Source organism: Leptodactylus fuscus, chromosome 1 (genome assembly GCF_031893055.1).
Source record: "Leptodactylus fuscus isolate aLepFus1 chromosome 1, aLepFus1.hap2, whole genome shotgun sequence".
Classification (NCBI taxonomy): Eukaryota; Metazoa; Chordata; class Amphibia; order Anura; family Leptodactylidae; genus Leptodactylus; species Leptodactylus fuscus.
This window is the reverse complement of record NC_134265.1, coordinates 233,212,947-233,229,550: the sequence shown is the minus strand read 5'-3', so window position 1 is coordinate 233,229,550 and position 16,604 is coordinate 233,212,947. Positions and strand designations below refer to the sequence as shown.

The window sequence follows — 16,604 nt, the reverse complement described above, 5'->3', positions numbered from 1 at the left end:
ATCCAAATGTTCAGAAGTAAGATTCCAGCAAAGTCATGACTCCTTGAATAAAACTTAACGTTTATTGATTGTAGAAAAATTCATAAAATCATAATTATCTGTGTGATGAGATACACTAGATGCATGCAATCGATGGAACAACAGCTGACGCGTTTCGAACACTGTCAGTGTTCTTAGTCATAGCTATGACCAAGAACACTGACAGTGTTCGAAACACATCAGCTGCTGTTCCATCGATTGCATGCATCTAGTGTATCTCATCACACAGATAATTATGATTTTATGAATTTTTCTACAATCAATAAACGTTAAGTTTTATTCAAGGAGTCATGACTTTGCTGGAATCTTACTTCTGAACGTTTGGATTTCAATCACCCTAGCTGAAAGGGAACCTTCCGGGCAAATTCAATCTCCTCCAGAATTAACATGAGTGCGATACTTTAACTATTGAACTGCTGCTTATTTTTTGCACGAAGGGCTGTGTTTTTTTTCCCCCCATACCCTTTTCCTGCATAATGCTATAAAACAACTATGACTATGATGACCGTATCAGATGTTTGCTTTATGATGGTGTGATTGTCCCTTTGGGTCTTTTTTAAGTGTACGCTTATTCTACTTTAATGGCACTTTATCTGTTTATTGTAATATAAGTTTTAGTTTCATTGGTGAGTGAGAGTTGTACCCATTGGGTAAAGTTACTGAATTGGCATACATTGATATTCTTAACTGAAAGAGAGGTTTACATTTCAGTAGACTTCCCAGCTCTGCCCTGTGTCCCTCATAGTGAATGATATCCATCAGTTACAAGAATGTACAGTATTTTCTGATAACACTATATATTACCCAGAAACAAAGTTGTAAGTTAATCAATTTGGTAAATACCCTTTGACCTTGACCTGAACCATTAAAATGGGATTTGTTTTAACCTGCAACTCTGTTAAAAGCCGTCAAGCATCTCCTTGGCACCCAATTTCTTATGCTAAATCAAGTTAATGATTAAGTAAATATTGTGAATCTTGGAGGAACTCTGGAGTATCTTTGTAATGTGCGAGTATGAGGTAAATTCTCGGAGCACTTAAGAGCATCTTGCTTCACTTTGTCAAGCTTTTTAAAGCATATTCTGTTTTATAACAAAATATAAATCTGTCAGCCTCTTCTGGCACTGACATTACTGATAAATGCTCTGTTGTTAACCCCTTGCTCACAAATAGTATACTGATGACATCTTAATCACTTGGAAGTGGAAAAAATATTGTCTATCATACTTGTATGGGCTGCTATCTTCTAAAATCTGGGTCATGTGATTTGAGGCACACTTGAAATACCAGTATATCTGTATTATGTGTTTACATTACTGAAATAGTATACAGTATAGGACAGCGTCTGTGTCTATGTACAACCAAATGGATCCATGTAAGTTAGGGGAATCCTTGAGAGAAAGAGAGCAGATTCTCCTGGTTTTTTATGGTGAAAAGAAGTTTAGGAATGTCAGGATCTGGATAGATAAAATGGACAATAATATATGTAATAGTAATACTCTCAGAGGACAGAGTATCTGGAATTCCTTGCCTTATAAAGGTCCGAAACACATTTGATAAATGTGGACTGAACCAACACCATTGACCATCTAATTTTTATAGGTTATCATAAGTTTACCCCAAAGGCAAATGTCAATAGAAAGATGGATCTGGCATGTTTAATTTCAATATGTCCAATTCTGTATTCTCAAAGGAGATAAGACATGTTCTGGAAGTGCTTTTTACTCTCGCCGCATCGAGAACACATACTTGCTTGGCCAAGGGGTAAATAGTCAAAATAGAGGTCAGTCAACAACTCAGAGAAAACATCTGTTGTACAGTTTAGACTTCTGAACATTTATGGACGCTAGATGCTCTCTCGTGCACTGTTAAAAATGTACTAGTGGTAACCTACAGTATAGCATAAGCGCACATCCTTAAAATACATATTTTCAATACAGTGCAAAATTCTGGGGTCAAATAATATATAGAGGTGTATTAGTAAGAGGGATGTATAGAAATTATGAGTCCCATCCATTGTATTCCAGGGGGGCATTAACTTACCAGCACACTGTTATTTGGATGAATAGCCTGAGACTCCAGTGGCCAACAATGAGTAATACATCAATACCCACAAGACAGACTGTAGCCACCATCACACACCTGGTACCTGTAAAATAAAACTTCACTTTAGTAATTTAGAGGCATGACAAAACAATTCATCATTCTTAGTTCCATTAAGAATTGGAAAATTGGCCTACACAAAGGAATAAATCCTAGATGCCCATATTCCTGGTTTCATCCAGATCGGAAGCGAAATATATAACATTTCAAGTCATCTTTTTGGTTACTATTAACTAAAAGATAGTAGATATGGGGTCTATTTGTTAAATATCTTGGTGTTGTATTTAGCAATATTTTTATCATGCCATTCGGTGCTGTCGATATTCGAACTATGTTCCCTTCTGCGGTGCAGTCTCCGTTGCAGTGTGAGGTGAAAATTGCTGGATGAAAAAGCGTTACAAATCGGACTTATTCATCTGGCGGTTTCAGTTTAAAAGAATGGACACCTGACGCTTGCTATTACAGTTAATGGGGTCTGTTGGGTTCCTTATTTGTGCGATGGACCAGAAGAACGTGTAGATCGAGGTAAGTGTGAACTTAGTGATATAGTACGTTCTATTAAATTTACCTCTCCCCAGAAAATATCTAAAAGCAGGAGGATAGAATCTCATTGTCCTCTTGAAAAACAGAGAAATCCTTTTTTTTGTTGCAGATTTTGCTTGCATTTTTCTGTACCAAACCTAGTAGTGGCCGCAGAAGGAATGGGAAATATCTAGGAGGCTCTTAAATTCCTCCCATCTGCTCTATCCACTCCTGGCTTTGACTCATAAAATTGCACACAATCTGCAACAAAAAAAGCAACTTTTGCACAACGTGTGAATTAAGCCTAAAAGGAACCGGTCATATAGAAAATTCTGTTCAAGCTACAGGTAGCATATTATAGAGTAGAAGTTGCTGAGCAGATTGATGTATAATCTTGTGGGAAAAGATTGAGTATAACCTGTCATTTATCCATTAAAATCTCTGAGAAGACAAGGAGCCGTCCTATCAGTGGTTAACAGCTATCTCTATATGCACAGCCACAGAGGGGAAGCTGTCAATCACTGATAGGACCACCCCCTTCAATTTTGACCACTGCCTATGAATAAAACAGCAATTTACATGAAATTGGGGTTCCAAAGCTGGATAGTGGAGGCATATTTGGAAACTGTAGAATCACCTTTACAAGGTGCTGGGAGACTCCCATTAAGCTTAAGGTGCCTGCGGGGTACAGGTTATCAAAAGGATAACCTGGATAACTCACTAACCATGTGCTCCTTTTACCAGACCTCTCATGGTCAAGCATTTGCACTGTGCATTGTCACTACTGTTTTCACACATAAAACACAACCTTAGAAATGTCTCTTCTCATTTATGACCCAAGTAAGCACCACCAAATCTTCTACACCCTAAAATGCACGGCAGAGGATTTCTTAAGATACAACATACATGAGAGCTTGTCACTTAAGTTCAGGGATAGGCATTAACTTGTCATCAGGTGAGGAGTATTTTGTGTTTTTTTCATGTGTATTATTATAGATCTTACATGTCAGGATGTGTAATAACACGTTGTACAACTCAGGTCACATTGCGAGGTAAAAGTTTTCTTTTTTTTTTTTCATATCATCATCTGACAGCATTAGGATAGTTTATTGTACTAGACCTGCCCTTCATATCACTTGTTTACACTGAAAAAAGGTCTAAAGGCTACTTAGCGCCATCTCACTTGAATATGTTAAAGGAAAGCTAGATTAATCATTTCTGGCGTATTTCGTGAGGCTCTAAAAGATTAGAAAAACAAGACTGGATTCATCTACTGAACTATATGGAGCTGAACTGCAATACCACACAACCTGTGGATAGGTGTAACACTGCTTGCATATTAAATCAGCCATATTTTTCATATTTTAGAGGATTCTGTGCTTTCTGCAATCGTTTACAGAAGTTTATTTTTTTAACCAGCTCATAAAGGGTTAAAATAATAAAGTAAGGCTGAGTTCAGACAGAGTATTTTGGATCGGAATTTGAGGCCACCTCAGGTTCCGTTCCAAAATACTGGATGCCGGGGTAGTGCACTGACATCCATTCACGGAACTGCAATCCAGATTTGGCCCAAATGCAATTTTGCCTTTTTTTCGTGCTACGGCGTTTATCAAACGGGAAAAATATTTTTATAGATTTGTAGAGCGGGTGTTTTCGCACACAGGGAAAACTAATGTGTATGTATTTCAGCACTTTTATATGTGTTCTAGGAAAAGGGGGTGATTTGAATTATTATTATTATCATTATTTTTTATTTTATTTTTTTGTGCTTTTATTAGACCCCCTAGGGGGTCTTGAACCCCAGTGGGTCTGATCACCAATGCAATGCATTGCAAAATACTGGGGCTTCTATTGCAGGCTACAAAGAATAGCCTGCAATAGAAGCCAGTGAATGACAGACAGGTGAATGTGGGTACTGATTGTGGGCATTAGCACTGGGTGTGCACTGTATAAAACCATAGACACCCGGCGTCTATGGCGGCCGCCCAGCTCCAGCACCATCAAAACAAGGGTGCAGCACAGGCACTTTGATAAATCTGGCACAGTATAGGACTGTCTAGTCTACGTTTGCACTGTCTAAAACACCTGGCATCCGCCGTACTAGTACGGCGGATGTTGGGAAGGGGTTAAATCAATAGGTTCTACCTGTAATGCATGGATGTCCAAGGTCTTTAAGGCCACAAAAGAAAAATTCAAAACATTTTATAGTCCTTCTAGGAGAAGACCACTGGGGCAGATAAGCTAACCCTATCTCAGTTTTAGACAGTGCAAACGTAGACTAGATAGTCCTAAACTGTGCAAGATTTATCAAAGTGTCTGTGCTGCACCCTTGTTTTGATGGCGCTGGAGCTTTCTGTGGGTGGGATTATTATGGTAATGACAATAGTTCCCATATTTCCTCTTCCCTCTTACAGACACTGCTTTCTATTTGCTGCTGTTTGCATAGCCCTGTATTACACAGTGTACGGTAATGCTGTAATTTCTCATTATGTTCATACACTGTATATAACACAGATCTGCTACTGACACTGCTCTGCTGTTCTATTATGCTCAGGAGACCGCACCATCTGTTTTCCAGCATGTAACATACGCTCCCTGCAAAGACAAAGGAAGGAGGGGAAACCAAGGGACAGTAGAGATACTATAAAAAAGCATGTGATAAGTCATACCCCAAACTGCAGGGATAGGAGAGAGGTGAAAAAAGTGTTCAGAATAGACAAGGGGATGAATGATCTGGTCTACATAAGGGTAAGGATTCCTCATATAGGGGACCTTTAAAATACACTTTAAATGGATTAAAAACACTCCAACATTCTTACTGACAGTGTTGCTTTTAGGACAATGTTTATAGGTTTCACATGTGAGATATTTACGGTTTGCAATACAGCCATCTAAAATATAAAGACGTAAGAAAGAGCCCATGCAACATAGAAATGTAAAAGAGAAATCCTAAAACTAATGTGTATGACCTAAGAGTGGAAGGTATGTGACCCCCACTCATTTCAGAGCAGTGACATCACGTGCATGTATCACTTCTGTGCTGCTGATCCTCTTCTGGAATGTATTAAGGGATTATGTTGAATCGAAAGATAAGAAAAATCATGATAAAAAAGTAATTTTAACTCTTTCACTGCTCAATATTTGATTCAATTTAGTATTTTCTTAAGATATGTTCAAAATCATCTTGCAAAGCAATACCTTAATCTTACAGATAAAAATGCATGTCAGAAGATTTTTCCATTTGGGATAGACAGAGTATTTTGTCTATTTATGAACTAATTATATTGTATTGTTTAAAGCCCTTTACATGTTAGGTAAATGACAACTGAATTCCAGCCAAGTACCCCCATCATCCTGCTTGTAAACTAACAAGGGAAATAAGAAGAGGCACGCCCAGCTTGTTGCTCAAATTTTTTTGCTTGGGGGAGCAGGTGGCTGATACATACTGTTATGGAAGCATCTGTGGATGGCATGCACTGGCATAGGGGAACTTCTGAATGGCATGTATTGTTATACACGCATCCATGGATAGCACGCAATGTTATGGGGACACCTGGGGCTGGCTCAGGTAGTTTTAGCTCTGTGGTTTCCTTTGGCTGCATGACTGCGATTAATGCCTTAGCATATGGTTTACATATATGAATACACACATGCACCCCTCAAGGACACAGGGTAGTATGTACGTTTAAGCTCGGTGACTTTTTTCATATCTTTCCTCCCCCTCTTCCAAAATTCATAACTTTTTTTTATTTTTCCATCAACATCTGATGTTATGAGGACAAAATGTAAAAAATAAAATAAAATGAATAGAAAAGTTAAAAAAAGTAAAATAATGAAAAAGTTTTTTTTAGTAGCACTTCGTGCTATCAAATAAAATAAATTAAAGTGAAAAACAGACACATTTTACCTCCTCTTTTAGTTATATTTTCCCAGATATACATTTTTTTAAAAAAACATGCAAAATTAAAAACAACATAAAAATAAAGCCTTATGTGTCACTGAAAAAAGGTGCACAAATTAGTTGAAAAGCGCAAATGATAAAAATGTTATAGCCCTGAAAACCACACTTACAAAAAACCCAAAAATGTTGCCCTATACAGAAGTGGTTCTATAACTTTATATTGTTTGTTTATTTATTAGTGTGTATTGTAAATTCTGTCGTCCCCCCCCCCCCCCCACACACACACGTCCCACAAGGGAGCTTGAAGGTGGGATCTGAGATCTCCAGTGCAATGTACTGCAATAGGTAGGATTGTAGAACATCGCACATTAGTTCCTACTGGAACTATGCATAGGCAGCCTGGCCTCCTGGCTGCCATTGCAACCCCTCAGAACTTGCAATCTTATCGCAGGGAGTTTGAGGGCTGACGGGGTAGTGACCTTGCCCCTGGACTCCCTGAATACCGTGATTGCTATTGATCATGGCATCCAAGGAATTAATCCTCAGGAGTCAGAGTAGCTTCCACTCCAGCGCTGGTCCCGTAGTACAGTGGTTCTGTACTACTATGGTGCTGAGCATTAACTATATGGTATGGCATGGTATAAAAATATGGTGCAGAACGGGAAGGAGTTAAATACACAAGTGTACACACAAGCACACACAGACAGGCAGATCAGCCATGGAGAAGAGCCGGCGTGGAGACTCACCACTGTGAAAAATTTTCCACTTCAACCCTAAGCTCTCTGTCCTTCATCTTAGCCATCAGTCTGTACAGATGGCAAACAATGTGGGTGGCCATGGGTTCCCTCCAGGAGCCGCTGAAACCGCCGTTGCACAGAAGAAGTGATGTTCATTTCAGTTATGCTGCATATACCACTGGTGGCTGGGTGTGTGTACTGCAGGTTGAGAACCTCTGCTCTAGATGGTTTGTACAGTTATAGATTTCTATCACAATGCTATGTATTATTGTGATACTATTTTTACACTCTTGAACCTTGCACTAAGATGCATAGAAGTAGTTCCCTGGAAGACACATAAACATATATTACTTGGCACTACAACGACATATTTTCTTTCCATAGACAATTTAAATGTCATGGGTGAATGGGGAGAGGATAAGGAATGTAGGAAGAACATGCCTGGCGGATAATAACAGATTGGAATTAAAGTAAATATTTATTGGTCTACCACCGGCAGAGGGGTGCTTTATCTTTGTAGTCAACCACCTGTCAGATATGTTTTGGGTTATACAAGGGTCTCAAATTCCTCAGTCTATATTCTGCCATTAATTTGTAGCTTAGTGCAAAGACAGCTTGGTTATGTTACTTACCAAATGAATTCATGAAATGGCTTTGCAAACAAGCTGGCAGGCGCGAGTGAGTTTTTCCTTTCACGTCTTTTAACTACACTCTGTTATAAAAGATGTTTGACAATACCACCTATTAAGGATGTGATTTTGAAGAAAATGAGCGAAAGCTCGGCATGTGTTCTTTTATTATCATCATTATTATTATTCGTAGCAAAACATGGGAATTTCTCAGAAAAGAGATTCTTTTTATAGATTTGACATTTCTTGGGGCTTCGTAAGTTGAAATGTTAATCCCTGCCAAGCAATATCTAGTCCTTGGATCGGAGGACGAAGTGGTTGGATGAATGTCCATAGTGCACTAAAATCTGATCAGTTGTATCAGAACTCTCAACTTTCAGGGAAGCTGGGCTCTACTTCCAAAATCCCTCTCTTGTAATACCCACCCACCATCTATACAGTGTAATACTATTATTGATTGTGTAACGGTTATAGGTTTCTATATTAGGGCAAAACTTTTAAGAATCAGATACTGAACATAGAGATATAAAGATTGAGAGTCTTCAGTAGTTGATACCTTTTTAATGGCTAACAAAAATGACAGATTGCAAGCTTTCGAGACTACTAGGTCTCTTCATCAGGCATAGTGATGCAGTGGTAGAGATCACATACCACATGTATAATGCAATTTTGCTTCATTAATTTATTCATTTATTTTAAGAAGAACTAATGCCATTGGGGAAAAACCTAAAATCAGTCGAATCATGTGTAAAAGAAGGCCATAGATGTTATCAATTTCACGCCTCGAGGCGGTTGTCCAGGGTTCAATACAGTGGTATACTTTGTTACTTGTGGGTATAGCATGTAGCGAACTTCTGTTATTCTGAGAGGATATATCATTATTTTGTTCTGGCTCAGTTGCTGTACAGAGTGTTTGTATTTCACCATAAATTGTTTAATCTACCTTTACCAGAAATAATTTTGTTTATGGCAACTGTGCATCACTTTCATTGTGGGATTCCCAGTATATATATGGGTTGGGTCCATATATTTTTGTGGCTCTATTTTGGCATATTAAATGCTTATAGATCAACTTTATACCCTCTTATTTAGTACCTTTTGCTCATGCTTATATATGGATGTGGAGGTATGAATTCGAGATATGTATGATTTATGCTATTGATTCATCTATTTCACTATAGCCATATATTGTCCCTCTGTTCCCATTTTATGTCTTGTGTTTTTTGTATGTTCTTTAGCTATGATCATCTGCCCTGCTGTAAAAGAAAATAACTTTTTACTATTTATTTAATAAAATTTATATTTTATAGATATATTTTTTGCAGACTTTTTTGGCCATTTATTTGTTCTATGGTGGTTTTGGTGTTTGTTGTATATATGGCCTAGATTGTACGAGGAGATGTTTGAGTTTGAGTTTTGGTTCTAATCAATTTCACCCCCACCATCCCATATATCAGTAAGGAGAGGGGAGAAAGTCACTAGAGTGTGGAGACTTATACAGCCATAGTTGCTCCACTGCAAGGGAACATGGAAAGAATATGCAAATCTGTCTCCCAAGATGTAAATGCAGTAAAGACTTCTGGGAAAGTCGGGCATGATGTTCAGGGTGCTTCCCATAGAGGGCGGCATAACAGAGGCACTGTCTCCCTGTTTACATCTTGGAGGACAGATTTGCATATTCTTTCCTGATACATGTGAACAAAAGGCTCAGTCATGTGAAATTCAACGGTCCAATCCTTCTGTCCTTTGACATGTTTTGGACGTCAAGATATCTCAATATACTTCAGGTCCTCAACTTGCCCCATAAAAATTAGTGGGTTTGGCAAACATTAATTTAAAGTGTATGGACACCGATGTAAACATCTAAAATATTAGACAATATAGAGCTTTAGCTGCATATTTTTGCTGGCTTTCAATTTCCGCCATGCCTATTCAATCTGATAAATATACCGCATTACATGAGCCATGCTATAACACAGACCTAAACATTGATTGTATAAAGAAGCCATTCCTTAATATCCAAGTGAAGTTCTGTGGCACAATGGGGCGGATTCATAAAGTCATTTTCAAACAAAATCTGTGCACCACCTCCTCATAAGTTAAGCGCGTGCTTTATCAAAAAGTGCACGGCAATGAAATCTATTCCAGCTGCAAGGATGATTTATGCTACAACTATTGAGTAAATGATCATAGATCTGGCAGGGCTAGTGCCCAGCCCACACCACTCCTCTCAACACACCCCACTACAGCAAAATGAATAAAAAAAAAAAAAAAAAAATTTAAAAAAAATCACAAAATTTCCAAAAATAGGATTTGCTCAAAAGTTTGCAAGTTTGCATACCTTGTACATTAGAAAAGTGGTGTACAAAGTAAAATAAATCTACCAAGAATCAATCACAATACAAAAACACAAAAGCAAGCCCCAAAAAAGAACATCTCAAACAATGAGAATAATCACATTACAGTATAGTAACACATACCAATAGAGCCATTGCATAGTGACTGTAGCATGGCTAAGAAAGAAGGAAGGAGAGGAAAGAAAAAGAGAAAAAAATAGAAGAACAACAAACAAAAAAAACAAAAGGGGGAAACCAGAAACCAGGAGCCCCAGCAACCGTTCCAGGAAAATGGGACCTGTCAAGCACACCAGATGCAAGGCGTCCAAGCATCGATGAAAGACTCACACCTTAAAGAGACACGGTGAAAACCTCCATTCTATGGTTGTCCTCCACCTAACAGATGCAATGGAGGAGGGAAAGTAAATTTGGAGCCTACTCTCTCAGCCCAGTACTCTCCCAGTAGACATGCAGTAGCAAAGACATATTTTTTATATGATGATTGAGCGATGTGAAGCATCTACAGCAGTCAACTGGTTCTTTATAATTTATTATCTAAACCTGAATATTGTGTTTCTTCCAGTAATTTATCTCAGCATTGGTACTTTTATCAGGGTTTATTGTTTTGCAGTTTGCTATATCTATATTTCTTGTGCTATATTTGTATATGCATACCAATGCCATCATAATAAAGCTGAATTTTGTCCAGGACAGAGCAATGTGTTTCCTGGGGAGGGGAGGACAGATGGCTAAATTGGTCATTCCACCAGAGTGCTCCATCTTGTGCTTTCATTCTTACACCTGTTGAGTTGCAAGCCCAAACATTTGTCAACCTGCTATTGCTATTGTTAGCATGACCAGCAACTCTTGATAAGCAAACGTACAAAATCTAAGTACTGACCCACTTTGATGCTGTTATAGCTGGGTAATGAAGGATTACCCATGCCTATAAATACCTAGCGTAAAGTAAAATTGCTAATGGAAAAAGAACGGGTCTCACAAAGGTTATAAGTCAAACCGGGTGTGCAAAGCTGTATAGCTTAGGTCTGTCTTTGCTCTCAAACCCAACTTTCTGCAGCAATGTCTGGTGTTTGCTACTATACCTCGTGACATTGTACCCAACCCCGAGCATGCACAAGATGCTGCCACAAATTACTTTATTAGGCCCAGGTCCCACGGAGTAACGCGCCGCTCATTCTGACACGTAAACATGTGTCAGAGTGAGCGCTTCAAAACAGATCCCATTGACTTCAATGGGTGCCGTATTATGCACACTACACATTGAAATCAATGAGTTAAAAAGCCTCCCATTGATTTCAATGTGTAGTGCGCGTAAGACGGCACTCAGTCAACGGGATCTGTTTTGAAGTGCTCACTCTGACACGTGTTTACATGTCAGAATGAGCGGCGCGTTACTACTTGGGAACGGGGCCTTAGGTGCAAGCGGCTGATGCTAGGTTCATACTGTTGTTCTGGTCTGTAGGAGGTTACATATGGAGCCTGATGGACCCCATTTATTATAATGGGATCTGTCATTTTAAAACATCTGTCCAAGGCTTTTTTCTCTGCTGGACACTGTGAAGGAGTGTCCAATGGAGACTCCGGCGCAGATGTTAACGTAGCGGTAGAGAAAGTGATCTAAGGATTATTAAGCATAAAGCCAAGTATACCACTTCTACAATGTTAGAAAGATCTCAGGATCATAGTCTGTGATTTCCTTTCTAATACATGTTATGAGAGAAAATAAAGTTACATTAGTCATGGAGCATGTTTATATAGAAGATAAGAGGCGAGAAGATTAGGTCATCTGCTTATATATGAATGATGTCACCCCATGTAAAAACACACATCAAACATGAAGCCGATTCCCATGTCAAACAAATACATTGTACACTTCTAGAATTTTGTTAAAGAAAATGTATCACCAATTATTTTCTGATTGTACTTTTTTTTTTTATATTCTATTTTCACAGGTATGGGGGCTGCCATATTGTCTGTGCTTCTCGGCTGCTCTGTTATAACAGTTTAGTCATATGCTTTACAGCAATGGTCATAGGTAGAATCTGACTGGAGCCAATTTATTGAGTTAAGCATGGCTTAATGGCCAAACAGTACTGTAGGATTTAGTACATTTATTTAAAAAAAAAAAAAATAGTAATTCCAAAAAAGGTGGGATGCTGTGTAATCTGTATAAAAAAAATGCAATTATTTGAAAAACTCATATAACCATATTTTATTCACAATAGAACCAAGAACATATATCAGAAGTTGAAAAAAATTACGCTGTATAAGACACTGTTTTTCAATCCAACGTGGGGCAAAAAAAAGTCAGTGCATCTTCAGACCCCGGAGTATGACCAGAGGCCCATGGGAGGCAAATGGCACTGATCTTCCAGCCTCTTCTGGTCACAGAGATGTCATGAATGATGTTAGAGACCACTGATATAATAATGATTCATGGGTGGCGAACCCCAAAAACTGTATGGGCTTCTATAGTGCAATATCTATCTATCTATCTATCTATCTATCTATCTATCTATCTATCTATCTATCTATCTATAGATATATAAATAAATATATATATATATATATATATATATATATATATATATATAGTGTGCGGAGGGGTCATCATGGGACATTATACTGTATGGATCCCACTGTGAGACATTATACTGTGTGTAGAGGCCACAATAGGGCATTATAGTGTGTCGAGGGACCACTATGAAACATTATACTGAGTGGAGGCCACTGCGGAACATTATACTTTGTGCACTATAGGACATTATTCAGATTGTCCATAATTGGTTCAGAGCCCAGAGTATTGTGATCGGAGGCTAAGGGAAGGTGAACAAACATAAAAACCAGTGTTACTCTCCGACTTCTAGGTCACGTCGGCATCACAATGCATAATGACTCCAGGGTAACCTAAGAGTGAGTTACGGTTGCATCATCAAATGAATCCGGCCTCCAAACTTTTCTTCATTGGGACTGAAGAATGTACATATGTAATGCGAAAGCCATGTTTTAGCTCCACCCAGGTAAAAGTGTCACATTGTTTTCATGGGAACCTGAAGCGGCTATCAATGTTAGGCATGGACTATGTATGGCATACAGAATGGCCTTAGTTGGCGAGAGAAGGCCTTCAGAAAATAACATATCCTCAAAGGAGACAAAACTCCCATAGACTGAGTATGTACAACTACTTAGGGAGCGTTCACACTACCGTCGGTGTCCGACATGCAGTGTCCGCTCCTAGTGTCCGCTCAAAATCTGTCATGGACACTAGGAGCGGACACTAGCTGTGTCCGTGACACCTGTCATTCACTTGAATGGGCATCGGGTGCGTTCTTTTGCACTCCGTGCCCCTCCTTTCCTGTCCGCAAGAGAAGATGTCCGACTTCTCAAGCGGACAGAAAAACCCTGGGTCAAAGTTCATTTAAAATAGACTGAGGCAAAATAGAAAACTGTTCTGTGGTCAGATGAGTAAAAATTTGTTGCTATTTCCTGTGGACTCAAAAGGAGATGAATCATCCAGCCTGTTATCAGAACATAGATCAACAGCCTGCATCTCTGATCATGTGAGGTTATATTAGTGCCTATGACATGGGCAGCTTACACTTCTTGAAAGACACTGTCAATGCTGAGCAGTATATAAAGGTTTTAGAATAACATATGCTTTCATCCAATCAATGTCTCATTCAGGGAAGGCCTTGCATATTTCAGCAAGACAATGCTCCATCCATGAGTTCTATGTTCTTCTGCATATAAAATATGGTTATATAACATTTCCAGATCAATGCATTTTAGTTTTCTTGACATTTCAAACAGTGATGTCCTAGTTGGTGTGATAATAATATAATGAGTTCATTATACAAGGATTTTCCATTATCTGTGGGAATATACTGTATTTTTAAGGAATCAATAATATACAAGTAAAATACTTACACATTACTCAGCAGAACTGGCGGGATTTCCAGCCCTGAGAAGTAGCATCTGAAGGAGGGAGCCAACGGACCTGAAAAGAGAAAAAGTGGAAGAATATATTAAAAGATACAAAATCAAATGAATAAACATTCCTTTCCTTGTAGGGTATTATTTTTTAACTAAATGGCTGATGTCGAACATGGCTCCTTTTAAAATGAGTTGTGTCTGGTGTGGGAATACACTGTGTTCCACATTATTATGCAAAAAGTGTTCAGGAGTGATAAGGTAAGAATATTTTTGTTTGTCAGTTAAACTCATTGATGGTGATGTGTGTCAGGGCTCTTTATATCACTGAAAGCAATTGCAGACGCCTGTGCTAATTAGTTTAGCAGGTGTGTCCAATTAAAGGCAAGACTACTTAAGAAGGCTGTCCCACATTATTAAGCTGCCTAGATTTTCTGCCAAAATGGGAAAGAAAAAGGATATGTCGGCTGCTGAGAAGCAACAAATTGTGGAGTATTTAGGTCAAGGAATGACTACAATCAACATTGCCAGACACTTCATCGTGATCATCGCACAATCAAGAAGTATGTATCTGATTCACAGCACACAGGAGTGCGTGCTGATAAGGGAAAATTGAGGACGCTTTCCAACATACAATTACGTCAGGTTAAAAGAGCAACTGCAAAAATGCCTTGTCATAGCAGCAGACACGTTTGTGAAGCTGCTGGTGCCTCCAACATCCCCCGAACAACAAGATGCCGGGTCCTTCAGAGGGTTGCAGCTGTGCATAAGCCATCCTGTCGACCTCCTCTATCCACTGCACACAAGCAGAAACGGCTCCAGTGGGCCAAACAATACATGAAGACTAACTTCAAAACTGTTTTGTTCACCGATGAGCGTCGTGCAACGCTCGATGGTTCAGAAGACAGCCCTATTAGGGATCCCTGTTCTAGGACCCCAAGTGATCACTCTAATGAAGGGAGCTGTGGACCTCTTTTCCAGCTTTTAACTTTGAGATCTCCCAAAGGGGACTTGGGAAGACCCGTTCTGATCACTAGTAGTCTACACAGCCAGACTCTCATCAATCAGACAATTATCCCCTATCTTATGGATAGGATTTAAAGTGCTTTTCATTGAAAACTCCTTTAAAGAGGACCTTTCATCAGTTGGGGCAAATGTGGATTTATATACCGCTGGAAAGCTGACCGATAGCTCTTAACCTGGAGCACAGATCGTGAAAGACAACAATACGCTGAATTCAGCGCACTGTCAGCTTTCCAGCGGTATATAAAACCACATGTGCCCCAACTGATGAAAAGTCCTCTTTAAATAGAGACAAAATTACTGTACAAGGGTAAGGAACTATTATGTTTTATTAAAGATAACTGGTTAGCTTTCAATTTGGCTGATACAGAAAATAATTGCATTCCCTTTAAATAATTCTAAAGTTAGTTTTCTTATAATTCTGTGTTGTGCTGTTATTATAAAATTATGATTAAATTGCACACTGTGCGCTATGTCATGTTCCTAGTGTCAGAATGGAGTGTCTAGGGCCCACCAATGGAATTTTTTTCTAGGGGCAAACAACGAGGATCACTGCAGATCAGCTGTACTGACACAACGCGGCTATAGGTATAACAATGCCATGCTGCTCTTTCGCCATACAATGTGCACCACTGCACTACCTAAACACAGCTCGACACTATGTATGGCAAATAAGCAGTGTAGCTCATGGAACTGATAACATTAACATGACCCATACAATTATAATATCCACAACTGCGCTTATCAAGAATATAATCAAATAGTATAATATAGTGCACAGTGGCTTCTAAACAGAACAATATGCTACACCAGACCTGGGCAAAGTCCGGCCCCCGGGCCATATCCGGCCCTCTGACTGATTCAATCCGGCCCGCACAGCTTTGACTAGGGAGGCGTGTCTAGGGCGCGTTTCTTAGTGCCGGCCGAAGATGGAGATGTGGAGCCAGTGCCGCACCTCCCATGAGGCGACCTGAAGCGAGCGCTTCAGGCGACACTGTGCCAGGGCCTCTGGGAGGGCGGCATTTTTGCCAACCTAAGCCAGTCCAGGACAAGCTGTCCTGGACTGGCTTATCACCGAGCGGTGGTTTGGGGAGGCCACTGGAGCAGCGCTGCTCCAGCAGCCTCCCCTCACGCTTAGGCAGAGAGCAGGCAGACTGCGGGCCTACTCTCTGCCGGCGAACGGGGCTAAGTCCCGCCCCTTCACTAGGCCACGCCCCGATCCGCCCGGCCACGCCCCGATCCGCCCCCTCCTCCTGGCGGGGGGGGGGGCGGCGGCTTTCTGCAGTTAGCCTCGGGCGGCGAAAGGAGCAGGCTCACCCCTGTGTGGAGCGTGTCATAAAGTACTGAGAGTTGTAAGGTGAGCT

At 39.7% G+C, this 16,604-nt stretch overlaps 1 protein-coding gene across 2 annotated transcripts in view; it reads right to left on the bottom strand.

The window, feature by feature from the left end:
• Nucleotides 1-16,604, bottom strand: part of RBPMS (RNA binding protein, mRNA processing factor) — a 173,449-nt gene that overhangs the window by 11,193 nt on the left and 145,652 nt on the right. For both annotated transcript variants that reach the window (XM_075284475.1, XM_075284485.1), the window contains exons 7-8: nt 14,215-14,284; nt 2,082-2,187 (exon numbers count right to left, since the gene is read on the bottom strand). In XM_075284475.1, the coding sequence (XP_075140576.1) occupies nt 14,222-14,284 (63 nt within the window). In that variant the 3' untranslated portion in view covers nt 2,082-2,187; nt 14,215-14,221. The remainder of the gene's footprint in view (nt 1-2,081; nt 2,188-14,214; nt 14,285-16,604) is intronic.